This window comes from Merops nubicus, unplaced genomic scaffold (assembly GCF_000691845.1).
Source record: "Merops nubicus isolate BGI_N331 unplaced genomic scaffold, ASM69184v1 scaffold38959, whole genome shotgun sequence".
NCBI classification, from domain to species: domain Eukaryota; kingdom Metazoa; phylum Chordata; class Aves; order Coraciiformes; family Meropidae; genus Merops; species Merops nubicus.
The window spans coordinates 1-15,007 of NW_008632370.1; the positions used below are offsets into that span (position 1 = coordinate 1).

The following is a 15,007-nucleotide window of genomic DNA, read 5'->3' on the forward strand; positions in this document are numbered from 1 at the left end:
AGCGGCTCCAAGGCCGAGTTCATCGTCGGAGGCAAATACAAGCTGGTGCGGAAGATCGGGTCGGGCTCCTTCGGGGACATCTATTTGGCGATCAACATCACCAACGGGGAGGTAAGGGTCGCTCACACTCCCTCGCCTCCTTGCGCCGCTCGGCGCGGTTCCTGTCGCAGCTCGGGGCGAGCCGGAGACCAGCGATAACCTTCCCGAGGCGGCCCCGGAGCCTGGTTTTGCCCTCGCTAGCGGTGCCTACGAGGCACCGGGCGGCCCTATCTCTCCAGGGTGGCGAAGCCGCTCTCGGTGGGCTGGGGGAGCGAAGGTGCGTCGAGGGGCTTCCCCCGCCGGAGCGCCTTCGTTGCTGTGGGGGTGCCGCTGGCCCTTCCGACGGCAGAGCTGTGCCGCCGTGGTCGCCCCCCGCCCAACAGCTCCGTAGCTTGCTTGTTGTGAGTGCTAGGGAGCAGAGACCACTATTGTGGAAAAATATACTTTGTCTTTTTTGTGCAGCCAAAGTCGCCCCTTTGCCTCCAGTCATCTGTCCCCCCTTCTCTCTGAGTTGGGAAACACTTTGTCTCATTTTCATCAACAGTAATAGAAACAAAGAAGATCCCATGTTTTTCGAGCTTTTTTTTTTCTTGTTTTTTTTTCCTTCCTCCCCCTCACGGCTCTGAGCTGTAAAGAAGAAACACCCACGTATGTTGTTCCTCACTTACATGGATATGAAGACTTTACATCTCCAGCTCAATTTTATGACCCGAGATGGATATTTATCGTCAGGATGTGGATTTTATTTGAAGATGCAACAAAACGCAGGACGTTAAGCACCAAGAGCCGTAAAAAAAAAAAAAAAAGTACCCCAAAGCATTTGCAGCGGGGCTGTACAGGGGATATTGAAGTGCAGTGCCCCTTAAACCTCAGTGGCAAGGCTGTGCTTGGTGGACGCTCTGCTCTGACTCCTTGTTCCCTCTCACTGTAGGAAGTTGCTGTAAAGTTGGAGTCTCAGAAGGCTAGACATCCCCAGCTGCTGTATGAAAGCAAACTGTACAAGATTCTGCAGGGAGGAGTTGGCATCCCTCATATACGGTAGGAATCGTTCATATATGGACAGTGGCAGGACGCCATCATTAAAAAGAGATTTATCTGGGAGGGATTGGGCTTTTGGGGGAAAAATGCTCTGTCCCAAGTTCTCTAGTGGGGTATCCTCCACACTGGCCCGCTGCCTCGTCTCTGCTTCTACGTGCATACTGTGCTTTCAAAGTGAGGTATTTAGCAGTTCCTGAACTGTGAGAAATTCTTGTCGTGATTAGAACAAAGTGAGACTGTCGGTGAGAGCCAGTGTTGCTGCTGAGGTGGAGAGTTTCGAGCCGGTACTGGAAATGGCTGCTTTCTTTTGTTGCTTGCTGCCTTTTTTTTTTTTTTTTTTTTTTTGTTCCAACATGTCTTCCTCCTCCGCTCAGAAAATGGCGGATGGACGCGATTAACCCTCCCCCTTCTCGTGTTGGGACAAGGGACGTGCTCAGGCACGTCTCTTTCATAGTTCTGTGCTGCAGGGCTGGAGGCTGCAGAGAACCCGAGGCAGGAGTGAAATGGCAGCCGCTCGCTGTTACCCGCAACAGATGCGTCACGAGGATTTCCGTGCACTTAAAGTGCCAAGATTAATCCCTCCTAATGGCTCACTGTGTGGCTTGTTTCGTGCTCTGAGACTTTCAGTGATGTTGAGGAATTTCACGATCTGGAGGAAAATCACTGGTGCAGCAGACTTTAGAAGGAGTTCTTTCTTTTGAGGCCATCGAGGTGTTACGCTGGGTTAGTTGCCAAGTACTGAATCTCTGCGTCAGGACAGATTAAATTAAAGTTGTTTTCTCCAGAAAGACTTTGTATGAGAAGTTATGTTTTTTAACTTTGTTAGTAATTTTTAAAGTTAGTATTTCTTACAGTTAGGCTTTGTCCCTTGAGCTGCAGAAACAATTTCAGTTTAGCTATTGGAATCCACAATTTGATCCATTTAATCTGTTAACCCTTCCCTGACTTTGTCATATGTGCACCTATATCAAAAGTGGCCTGTAGGATCCCTTGTGAGGTCATAATGATGACGTATTCTAGGTCATGTGTTAATTCTTACAAAACCCAAACCAAGTCTGCATTTCTGAGATTAATAACATTTCTGAGATTAATAGCTCCCCTCAACTACAACTGTCTGTAGTTTTGAATGTAAGCTGGAGCTGTATAGTGGAGGAGGCCATGTTCTCCTGGCCATCTGTCCTCATTCACAACTGCCTTTTGCAGGAATACAATAAATGTACTTGAATTAAGCAGAATACTTGTGGCTAAAAAGAGTTTCTTATGTGAAAACAGATTTAATCTTTAGTTTCAACTGCAATTTTCTTCTTCAAATGGGTGCCTTTATTTCACAACGGAAACAACAGAAATTGCATTTTGGAAAGCTGTCACAGTACAGTTCCATGCTAGAACAGGGGTAACTGGGAAAACAGCCAAAACAAAGGGGTATCGGTGTTTCATTGCCAAACTGGAAAAGCAGATGTTATTAAACTTTTTTCTAAAAGTTAACAAATGTTTGGTGCTATAATGAGGCATAATTTGCAAATTTTTCATATTTTCCATGTACAAAGTCAACTGCTATTTCTTGGATTTGGTTAAAATTCTTTGTGAGAGCATTTTATTTAAAGCTGAAATACTGGAAGTAGTCTTGCATATTGAGAAACTTGCTTCTAGCTTCAATTACAGCAGTCTTTTTTACATTTTCTTTCCTCTGTGTCTGATGTTCTTGCATTTCACTTTATTTTCTATATAATGAGTAACTGGTTTAGAAGCTTCACCACCACGGGGGATCTACAACCTTTCTTGAACACACACTTCCTTTCCCTCCCTGCCCTGCCCAAATAATACAAGATTACAAGAATCTGAATAAGAATGAGCAGCTGAAGCAATACTCAGAAAACTTTGGATTGCTTCATAGATGTTTCATTGTGCTGAAGGTCTGTGATCTATTTGATAATGTCAGTGAGTCTTCAAGTTTTTCACTTTCAGGTCTCTCAGAAAACTTTTGCAAGTACCTTTTTTTTCTTCAGAAGCAGCATTAATTTTAAATGTTTCATTTTATGTATTGGGTGCTTTTTGACAGGTTCTTTGACTAAGCTTCTGGTACTAGTCTTCTTACTGTGTGATATTTGGTGATGTTTGAATAAATCTAAAGTGGCATTTTGATGTTTACCTTCTTTAAGAGGAAGCTGAGCAGGGTACCCAGTACAGTAAGTGTAGAAATAGAATTACAGTACTTTGAAGCGAAGGGGAAGGACCTGGGCTACTAAATGAGATGTATCACTGGCGTCCTTAACAAGGAAATGTCTTTTGAGTAGGTGACTGTAAAGAGTAAGACCAAAGTGAAGCGACTGTGTATTGTTTAGGAAGATTTGAGCTTCTGTGACATTTTTAGCAGCAGCTAAGCCCGGAGAATGTCTGACTTTGTACTTGGGTCACTTTGTATGTGTAATTGATAATACCTGTTCTGCCATTGTTCTGTAATGGTGTGCTCTCAGGTTGGAATAAGCTGTTCTTGGCTCTGTGTATTGAGAAGGATGAATGGAGTTGAAGGAAAACCTTTCAATACACTTGTTAAAATGTCTGTAATGTGACACCTTTAAACAACAGCAGTGCAAAGAGTGTTGGATAGAAAATGAAGGGATCATAAGCTTTTCCCATTTTCCATGAACCATGCTGTGTAAGCTGAGCTCAGCAGCACTTCTGTCTGTGCTGTACGTCTGGGAAAGGCAAGCATTCCTCACTTGAGAATGAGGGACTTGTTCCCTGTTTTTTCATCTCCTTAACTAATGTAGTGGCCAAGATCAACCTCCTAGAAGTTGTGTTACGTGGCTTTGCCTTACTCAAGTGGTCGTCTGTGGCTCTTTGACTCACAAAGCTGAAATAATAGGTGAGGTATGGATTGCTCATTCATTTGGGACACCTGTTCTTAAAACTGGATTCTGCCATTTAGATATGATTGCAAACTCAGTAATGAGAGTGTATATGCAGTGTCACTTAAACTTAAACCTTTTTGAATAGCCTTAAAGATTTATTTAATAGCCTTTCTGGCTGATTGCAAGAAAGCTAATGAGCAAAATCTCAGTTTTGAAGTTGTGTTCTAGTATTAATTCTGTGAGACTTCACTTATCGTGGAGGGTGAACAAGGGGCCTTGGTTGTTTGCACACCAAGTAAAACAACAAGCAAAAATTGAAGTTGCAGTGTCTGTATTCTCTGAATATTCTAAACCCTTTTAGACTTGCAAATAATTGAATTCTTTGCTTTTTGTTGTTTCCTGGAAAAGTAGCAAAGTTTCTGAACTTGTTTCTGGCGTTTCATAAAACTTTATATAAATGCTGTACGGATTTTTAAGCCGTGGTTTGTTCTTGATGTACAAATTTTGGCTATTACTTTAATTTTTCACAAAAGGCCCTTGAACCAAGCTTAACATTTTAACAATCTGATCTGCCTTTAGGACACAATGCAAAGTCCGCAGTATTCTGCTGGGCTTACTGTCATTGTTCTTTGCCATCAGCTGTCTTTTTCTTTTTTCCTCTCTTTTTCAGTGGCAAAGCATTTTTAGCTGTAATCTTGTTAACTGGGCACTGATCCTATTAGTTTGGACTATCTGCTTTTATTCCCAAATTCTTGGTTCTGGCTTGGAAGAGTGCAGCAGAGTGTGTGGTGGTTTTGTATGTTGTTTTGTTCATAGTGTAACTGCTAAAGCACTCCTGACAAAAGCAATAGTTTGAATTATCTGTGACAGCCACTCGTGATTTTTGCTGTTTATGGTGTTTATCAATTATTGTTTCTTTTCAAGATTACCTTTAGGTACTATTCCAGACCTACTTTGGAAAGAAAAGTGGGCTTCAGATTTTTCTCCTGAGAATATCATGGAATAATTTAAGTTTAACTATCAGTTTAAAATGCAAAACGGTTTTGCTGGAACCGCTGTGGCAATTAATGATGTGTTGGAAGAAGTGTTGCTTTTAAGGGCAGGAGGAGAGCATGGTGAATGTGAAACAGTGCATGTGTTCTTGTGTAGGCAAGGTTGAAGAGGTGCTGTGCAGCATGGGAGGCTAATCAAGGTGGTATATAAGTTTAGTCATTTGTAAGTTTAAAAGGCAAAAGCTGCTGACATAGCGATTATTTTTTCAGTGTTCTCTTGAAAACTGAATAAGTAATTCCTTGTATTTCTGAACTTTTCAGTGCAATAAAGTTTTGCAGAATACAGTGTTGCCACCCATGTATCACTAAACAATCTTTTAAATAGTGAAGCATATTGTAAAGCTTCTGGAGAAAAAAAAAAAAAAACAAAAACAAAAACCAAAAAACAAACCTGCAAACCAAACTATGATTTCTGTTCTGGTTGCTTACTGCCATGTTGTTGGATAGGCTGTTAATAACAGACTGTCTGTATTGATCTTCACTAAGTAATACATGTAATGGAAAACTGGTAAAGTTTGGTAATCTTAGGGTTGTTCTCACAATGGATTTTTCCTCTAGCATTTCAAACTTTGATCTCTAACAGTGCTTAAAAAAAATCTGTAAACACACCTCTCAAACACCTTCATTTTAAACTGTTTTCTCAGTACCTTCCTACAGTGTTAAAAAACCTAACAAACCAACCAAAAACACCACCAGAAAAAGAAAAAAAAAAAAACAAACCAAACCCAAATGCTCTCCCCCCTAAAAAAACAGAACAAAACAAACAAACAAAAAAAAAACCCCAAACCTAAAACTAGGAATTAGATGAAATTTGAAAAGTTTTCTGTCTTATTTTCATGTAGGTCTGCAAGTAATGAGGAGGAACGTTCTAGTAATATAGCCTCCTATTAATTAACTGCTGTTATTACTGAAGGCTGCATGCTGAAGGGCAGAACCACTCTAGCAGATAAGAGGAAGCCTCATGTTCTGGTAGCTCAAAGTAAAATTAAAAGCTAGCCTTTAATGCTAAAATTTTTCTGTTAAGAGATTGTCTTTAAACAAAATCTATTTCATATTTCATAGCAATCGAAACTTCTGTCTTAACTGGTTTTTGTGGATGCCTTAGAAGCATCCAAGGCAGATCACAGATTGAAACCAAATGAAGCTGTCCTTTTTTGTGTTACGGGTGTTTTTTCCTCTTTGCCTTAGCTCAGCCTTTGCAGAGCAGGTGCAGAAGTATGCGGTTTCAGTTCAGTGCACCTCTGGTTTGGAACAGGTGATTGGCAGAAGTACTACTTAAACACTCTTTTCCTCACTGATGTTTCCTAAATGGAACCTTCTGTTTTCTGTGGGAGAAATTTGACTGGGCTTATTGTCCCTTCCTACCTCAACGTCAAGTGAACTACGTGGAAGTGCATGTGCAGTGTTACATTAGGCAGGTGAAACAACCTTACTGCTTAGGAGATGAGTTGCATTGGCAGACTTCACACATTCAGACTTCTCTCATAAGTGTACAGAAATGATACAGAATTTTATTTATAGAGTCTATCTAACTTCATAGTGCAGTGTTCATTGCTATTTCTTTATTTAGTACTTGGGTGGCCTAATTCATACTCACCATGGCAACCAATGTTAGATGACATCTGCTAAATATTTCACTTTGGTATTTCACTCATGCCATATTATGTTAAGTTCATTTATATTACTCATGGCTGTCTAACTGTGAAGAAGTGCCTTTCTAGCTTCAGGGGAGATAAACTAGAAATATAAAATGTGTCAATTTAGGCGTGATCATAAATTACCTCTTTTGTGTGTTGCTTCAGTATCTACTAAGGCTCAAATTAGTGTGTTTTTACAGGCAGAATATACTTCCCATTTTGTTTGAAACATCATTATTTATGAGATCTCTGTCCTGAGAAGTCTAGAACATGGGACTAGAAGGGACCACTTTGGTCCACATCCAACACCCGTTCTAGACAACGTACTATTGTCTGTCAGTTGGTCAGGTGCAGTGTTAAAACTTTGTAGGCTAGCATGGCAGCACTCATGAGTCTATTGTTGGGCAGGCCCTGAGCTTCTGTGCCTAAAGAGAAATGCTTGTACCCATAGGCAGTCAGCTTCTATTTCTTCCTTCCCTGATGGTGGTTTTAATAACCTACATATTATAGTCCTCATGTATCTGTAAAGAATAGTTGCATAACTCCATAGCTGCCTTGCTGAGCTGTTTGAATGCATGATTACAGAGGTCACCGCCTTGCCAACTTTCTTGAAGTCTCTTTTCTATCCCTATTCAGATTTGGATTTCCTTTCCTGAATGTTGGTGACAGGGCTTGCACGTTGGTGCCTCAAGCATTGATACCAGTTGCTTCACAGTTTCTGTGTAGGATACCTGTATTTGTACTAGTTAGGATTACTTAGTATTTTTCAATGATGCCTGATATTAAAGCTATATGATTATAGGGAGGTCGGTGTTTTCTCTTCCGTCACGTCATCTGACTAATGCCTAGTTCAGAGACTTTTGTATAAATGACTTGGTGTTTGCAGAAGTGGAATACAGTTCCAGAGCGTTCATCAGTTCAGTGTCATTTGCTTTGCTGTAGGATGTCTGAATCCTTTGTGTTCATGAGGCCTTCTAGATTTGCATATTCACCCTCGTGTCATGCTGACTTGTCAAACTTATTATGAAGTTGATCTCAGGTAATTCTAATAATTTTTTTCCAGCTTGCTTGTTCACCATACACTTGGTTTTAATAGTGTTTTTATCTACCGTAGTTCTGACAGTCTCCATTTCTATGTGAACTTGTGCACTTTGTGTCTAAAAGCCCGAGTGCTGGGATACTAATTGCATAGGACTACACAGAGTAATAATCATAGTCACATACTATGCATTATGTAAGTTCATGTAATGTCGAAGAAATCCAAATCAGCTCTTGTTTTTTTGTTTTTCCTGTGACTATAAAGGTTTAACTGTTCTGTCTTGTCACAGAAGCATTGTATTTCCTTGCAGTGAGGTGCCAGAAGATATTTTTTTGTGTCACAAAAGCATGACCTCCTCCAGTTCTGTTTGTAGTTCCAGGTTCCACAGCCTCCACTGGAATAGTCAGTGATCAAATTGACCACAGCCTAGTGGAGGATGGGTTACCTGGCAAAGGAGTTGTTGACTGAGGAGGGCTTTTTATTCAGCTGGAACAAAATAGTCTTGTTGTAGTTGCTCTGGTAGTAGGAACACTTTCTTGTGACATTGAGCTGATGTTCTGGTTTCGTAGAAGCTGTAGAAAAAATGATGAGCAGTTACATTAATGGGGACAATGCCTTTAGTGCCTTTGTGATTTCGGAGTGCATAGGATTTTGGGTTTCTTCAACTGTGCAGCTGTTAGCCACTGGTAGTCCATCTTGATCTGAATTTGAGGATTTTTTTCACATGAGTCTTCTGAATCCTTTTGTTTTACTCATCACGTGACCAGCTCACATAGCTTTGGTAATTGGGCTGGTTTTGTTACCTTGTTGCTGTAATTACAAGTGCTAGATGTAATGGTTGGTTATCTTCTAAAGTTGTGTGTTACAAGAGTCCAAAACTGTGCCTGTAATTTCATTGCCTGTGTCTGAATTTGCTTAGACCTTTGCACACCTCTCTATTAGTTGACCTACCTCAATTTGATCCTTTCAAAGGAAGATATACTAAATGTTTGAATATTATTATAATCAAATGTTTTGTCAGTTAAACCAAGCTACTAACATACATTTTCACAAATATTTCTGTCTTTGACAGTGTTTACAAAATACACAATTGCTAGAATAGACATAATGCAATTTTTGAAAGATGCAGCTCTGATAACAGAAAAGGATTCTAAGTTTGGATAGACCTGACTGCAGTATTTGCCAGAAGGTGATAAATGTGCATCAGTATTTTGGTTTCTTGTCTGGAGGATAGTCAAGGGAATTATAAAAAAACACCACACAAGTTGAAGTAAACATTCACTTGTCATGTGATCTGGCATAAACCACTATGTCATGTGACTTAGTTCAGCATAGAGCTACAGATATTGAAATTCAAGCTGTTAGAAAATTTCAACTGTGTATACTGGGACAATGTATCAGGCTGCTAAACCAAATGATTGCGCAAGGTGAGGTGGGGAGTCTTGGTCTTTCAAATCAGACAAGTCACTGAGGTCAAATTAAGGTCACTGTTCAATCTTTAACCATGCTTTGATGAAAAGCTTCATAAAGGATATTTACTGTATTCTAACTGCTCTGTAGTAATTGGATCTGTAGCTTTAAGCAGATGAGGCACAGGAGAGTGACGAAGCATTTTCATGCATTGGTGAGCTTGGGCACACCTTGCAGCTCAAATGTGGACTAGGGTTCTTCACAGCTCTATCAGGTGTTCCTGTGCACTGCCAGTTCCAGGATAAACCTTATCTCTTCATAACAGCACTGGCCTGTTGACATTTTGTGTAGGCTTCAATAAGATTGTCTACTTTTGTTCTTAGGAGTGCCAGTAATGTACTTTGTGTGGTTTTTTTGACATAAGTAGGTACAAATGGACCTGTGCTACAGGAACAAAATAATCTATTTAGGAAATAACATCCTAATGGGCCATACAGCACTGTGGAAATGAATTGGAGAAATAATGAGTATTCGTAGGCCAGTAATTTAGCCTTTCTTTTGAAATAATACATTGTACGTGACTTTATGCAGTCATTGCCCACCGAAGACAAACTGTCAAGTAGTTAGATCTTTTTTTAATTGTGCTCAATTTGTTGCTCTATTGTTTTGCGCTTGAGCCCAGTAGCGTTAAGATTTGTGTGACAAAGTGCTCTGAATTTGTTCATTCAAAAATGTGTGTGTAAGCCATCTTACCTTGGTTATGTGAAGATGGGAGTAAGGAGTGCTTGCCAAGCTCTTTGATATCATAATGGCCAAGGTTTCCTTCCTAAGAAGAGCCAAGACTTCTAGCATTTTTACTCAGAGTTGCCAGTAGTATCAGCTACTAGACTTTGAATGGACATGATGTAGCCTTGCGTCTTAATCCCGTTTTCCCTGGAAATGTTCCAAGGGAAATAAAAACTTACTTGGAGTGTTAGCAAAGTAAATAGAGCATAAGTTACTCTAGTACCCTAGCAGGAGTTTCAGTTGCCCGTAGAGAAACTAACAGATGTGGCAGTCCTCTGTGAGGTGTTACAGGCAGGTAGATAAACAGGAAAGTGAAATGTTAAGAGATCCTACCTTGTTTTTCATCTTGCAGAGTTGATTCTGCTTTACATCACTGTGAAATAGTCGAGAGATCAAAATTTTCTTTTGCAGATGTAGAAGTAGGCCAAATGGAAGTTGTGCAATAACCCTGAATTACTGCACTTACTAAGCAGAGATCCCTATAGAGGAACCAAATGCTTTTTAAAATGTGGCTCCCAGGGTAGGCTTCCTTTTCATCAGCTTCACTTCTGCTCTGGTGCTGCAACCAGCTCCATGAAAGGCTGATCTTTGACCCTTTTCCCTTACATTGTAATCTCTTGGGCACTGAACCATTACTGTACCAAACTGCACATGGCATCTGAATTAGACTTTCACTTCTTGGAGAAAATTGTATTTTATCTATATTTTTATTTATTCCTTAGAATACTTGGATTCAGCTCATTATTCTTCAGACCTTTTTACAACAAATGTAAATTTCTTATGACAAAATAACTAGGCGTATAATTTGGTTCAGTTTTCATTACTCTAGATGACCATAATGTTTCATTTTCATCCAAGACCTATTGAGAGCTTTATAGAGCTGTGTCAAAAGTACTCGGCCATTTGCATAAGGGACTTTGGTAGAAACCAAGAAGTAGATTTATAGGCATTGTCACAAATTCTTGAACTGAAGCTAGCTTGTAACTCATTAAGAACTTTTCTCAACAGCGTCTCGTTTTGACTTTCTCCATCTCTGCTTTGCATTTTTTAAATACACTTCCTGGTTGCTTTTGCAGTTGAAGCTGGCTTCTGAGCAGCCCTTAAAAGGGCCTAGCTAGGCAGGTCTTCTCAACATGCCTGCGTTTCATGGCTTGGTGCCAGGCTGCCGTGTGAATACTAACCTCTTCATAAATTATAGACTTTATCAAATGATCCCAGCAGCGTCCTTCCCTAGATGAGTCATTGTAAGTTTGGGAATTTTTACATCATAGTACATTCAGTGAATTTTTAGAAGGCAAAAACTGATAAATAGTACTTACAGTATTGGGATGCTTGTTAACATATTGGAAGAAAAGTGTTTGACATTTCATTTGAATATGTGCTTTCAAAATGTGTTGCATATCTCCAATTGATTTAAGGAATGAATAAAGGTCCTAGACTGGCCTGTGGAACAATGTGTATGATCTACAGCTCATACATAGCTTTTATCAAATTTATGAAAATGCATGATGAGGTGCATGGTTTCTACTAGAATCCCGACAGTGGGGAGGTATTGTGGTTCCTGAGGTATGGTAGTTCCTGAAACGGATCCAAATACAGGATCTTTTCTCTGCAATTTTGTAAACGTTTTACTTTCCTACTCTGACTAAGCTTGGAGTCTTCGGAGTACTGAGGAATTTGTCAGCTTCATAACTAGTAACTATTTTCCAGACAACTATGCAGTAGTCTCCTGGAGTAATTGCCTAAAGTGGAAATAAAATGTATATGCAGATCTTTAAGCCCCAACCACTACTGTGTTTGAGCTGAATCTTGATTGGTTTTTTATCTGCACACTCTTGTGACAGGGTATATTCTTGGTGTATCTTGTCTGCACCACTGTCTTGGGAAACTTAAGAGTCCTCCAGGAGAGAGCTGATCAATGCCTTACCCATTGGCTGCAAATACTAGACATGAATGTATTTTTGTTTTTATGGCACTTCAGTGTGTTTCCCTTTTATCATGTTGAAAACCTGGTAAAGAGCTTTTGTCTCTTTAATAGACCAGTAGAACTTGGTTGCCATATGTAAAATGTGGATGAATGAAAGAAGAGGTGGTACCTGCATGAGGTGCTTTGGTCTCTTGTGCAGGAGTCATACCTGAAAATAAAACCTAAAGCATTTGAAGATGTTTCTGTGAAGTCAAATAACACAGGAAACAGTGGTGGGGTTGTCAGGTGGCCTGCAGATGGGCTTCAGTTTGGACTTTGTGCATGCACTTCATTGTATTGACATGCAATGGCTTCTGCTTTGACTGCATTTTGATTTTGGTGTTTGCCATTTCAGATGCTGCTAAACTGCAGTAGTGTTTCCTCTCAAGGGAAAATGAAACATGTGCACACACTTGCCAACTTGTGTATTCTGTTTTGTCCTAAGAGAGTGTTTCCAGGTTGTTTCCAGTTTTCATTTAACTTTCAAGATTGAATGTTAGTCAGCAATGTGGCCGTGCAGCCAAGAGGTCTAGTGGTATCCTGGGCTGCATGAGGATGCCTGCTAATGCTGAATAATTTTCTTTGCTGCAGGTGGTATGGTCAAGAAAAGGACTACAATGTTCTAGTTATGGATCTTCTTGGTCCCAGCCTCGAAGACCTATTCAACTTCTGTTCTCGCCGGTTTACGATGAAAACAGTACTTATGTTAGCAGACCAGGTATGTACAAACCTTACTGTGAGCAAGCTAAAAAACCCCTAAAGTCTTCTGTGCAATGTAGTTATTTTTACGTGGGTTAAATAACGTGTTACATAGTGTTGTATAGAGCTGAGTGAACACTTGACCTGTATAGGAACAAAGTATTGGAGGCTCTGTGTGCTCTGCATACAAAATGAACGTAGTGGGACAGCAGTGCAGATGCCAGCTCCTTGATGCTGTAGATCTAACAAGTGCAACTTCAATAAAGTATCAAGACTAATACAGGTGAATTAACTCTCAGTATCAGCCATGGGATGGTGTTACAATATCTGGAGCAGTCTCCAGTTATGGTTGATCTGATTCAATGGAAACCTGTTACGTGGTGGCCAGCTTCAGTGACAGGTGGGCAACAGGCAAGTCTGTGGGCCTGTTGTTACTGAATGTCACTGTGCACTCACAACTTTCTGTAACTTCTAGTAGCAGACCATGAGCTGATAAACACTGTTTGGGTGGTTGTGCCTAAATAGAGTTCTTAAAGCCATTAGTGGAGATGACACACCACCTCAGACTTAACAGACCTCTGGTTTTGAGACCTTGATTAAGTCTCTTTCTGGCAATTGATATTTTTTTGACTTGGTCATGAGAACACAGCATTTGGCCAGTCGTATTTATTGCTATTTAATAAATAGCTTGACTGTGCTTTCTTCAGCTCTTTGAAAGACAGCAAGGGGTTTTCCAGTTAAATTTTCAACGGTAGTTTAAATTTCATCTAATATTACGTAATTGATGTTAGTACCATGTTGTCACTTAGCCAGATGCTCGTAGAATTCCAGGCTCTTGGCTCAGGAAGCTCACGGCATTTGTATGGAGAAAAGGTCAGCTGTCCATGTTCTCAGCTGCCTTAAATGAGTGGTATGCTTGCTTTAGAGGGACATTTGCCTGCTCAGTTAGCAAGAGTCTGGGTGTTGCAATATCTCCAGAGAATCTGCATGGGTTTCGTGCAGTATTCCTTTGGATGATAAACACTAATCAGTTGTCATCTGGGGAACATGGACAGGATGTGTGATGTCAGTGCACAGAGCTGGCTTTTAGGGCATAGTCCAGTAGAACAGCTGTCAAGGGTATGATGTAGGGATCCAGCTCACCAAAGACTGCGTGAGGAGCACTTTAGTAGCTGGGAGCTGCACCACAGGAACGTGTGTGCTGTGATCTCATGTGCAGGAAATGGCACAGCCTTTTATGATGCAGATGTGCTAGAGTTTCTCTGCGTCCTCATTGCTGACTGTTATTCCTGGCTCACGGTAGCCTAGATGTGACAGTGTGGGCCACAATCAGGTTGTTACATGCTCTGTGAAAAGTCTTACCTGGAAAAGTGGTGCTTGATGATGGATAACCGGGATGGGGGAAGGGCATGAGCTTTAAAATTGTCTTGTGATATGTATAGAAAAACTTTATTTGAAGTATGACAGAAATATTATAGTTAGAATTTGAATGTCTGGGAAATATTTATAGGTACTTAATCTGCCATTTCCTGACCCAGATTATGGAATTTTAACAGAGAAGACAAGTTTTTTTGAACGGTATGAAAAAAGACTTGGTTTTCATGAAACATATAAACTTAAGTTTCAGGGGAAAGTAACACTAAAAATTCATGCTGTCTTTGAAGGTTTAAGTGAAGTGTCTTGCTCTCACTGAAATATTACATGTTTTGTTGTTGCTGTGTTTTTTTACAGATGATCAGTAGAATTGAATATGTGCACACAAAGAATTTTATACACAGAGACATTAAACCAGATAACTTCCTAATGGGTATTGGGCGTCACTGTAATAAGGTTAGTCTAATGCTCTTTGTTTAAAGACGTGAAGGGAATGGCTATGTTACTTGATTCAGGCTGCTCAACCTTTATAAAACTCATTTCTAAAACTGATGGTTCAGATGCTTAACTGTGGTTCTTTGATGTGAACTTGGATTTCTCAATGTCTGCTTCTGAATGCAGTGGCATACACATGTGGTTCTCTGACCCACACTGTGAGATGCACTGGATTGCCAGATGATTTCTAGGCTTGCAGCAAGATTATAAACTAACTCTGGAGAATACTTGGCTGCTTTCCTCAATGATGGAGTTTCATGATCGAGATGACTGTTGTAATAGCATTTTTTTTCCTCGATGATGAAGTCAAACCTTATCTTTGGCTTTGGGGCTGACTTCCTGGGATGAGAAGAATTTGTGCCAATGTGGGAGCTCCTGACCTACCCAGTCATCAGGGCGTTAAATCTTTAAGTAACAGACTGGTAAAGAGAACTCTTCAGCCATCAGAATTGTGGGTACAACTAATAGCCAATATGTAGTTCGATTGCCTTTATAAATACATGAAATTATGCAAATGGTTTTGTGGAAAACTGTTAAGTTGTAGAGTACCTGAATATCTTGTACAACAAAAACTGCTCTCAATTTACTTGGGGGGAGGGGGGGGAAGGGGGGTGGGGGGG

General features: G+C 40.3%; 1 protein-coding gene across 1 annotated transcript in view; it reads left to right on the top strand.

Annotated features, from left to right (window-relative positions):
* Nucleotides 1-3: 3 nt before the first annotated feature.
* LOC103780238 (casein kinase I isoform alpha) overlaps nt 4-15,007 on the top strand; it is a gene marked incomplete at its 5' end in the record, with an annotated part of 33,658 nt that continues 18,654 nt past the window's right edge. Inside the window, 4 exons of the mRNA XM_008947898.1 lie at nt 4-111; nt 971-1,077; nt 12,411-12,537; nt 14,250-14,348. Coding sequence (XP_008946146.1) covers nt 4-111; nt 971-1,077; nt 12,411-12,537; nt 14,250-14,348 — 441 coding nt within the window. The remainder of the gene's footprint in view (nt 112-970; nt 1,078-12,410; nt 12,538-14,249; nt 14,349-15,007) is intronic.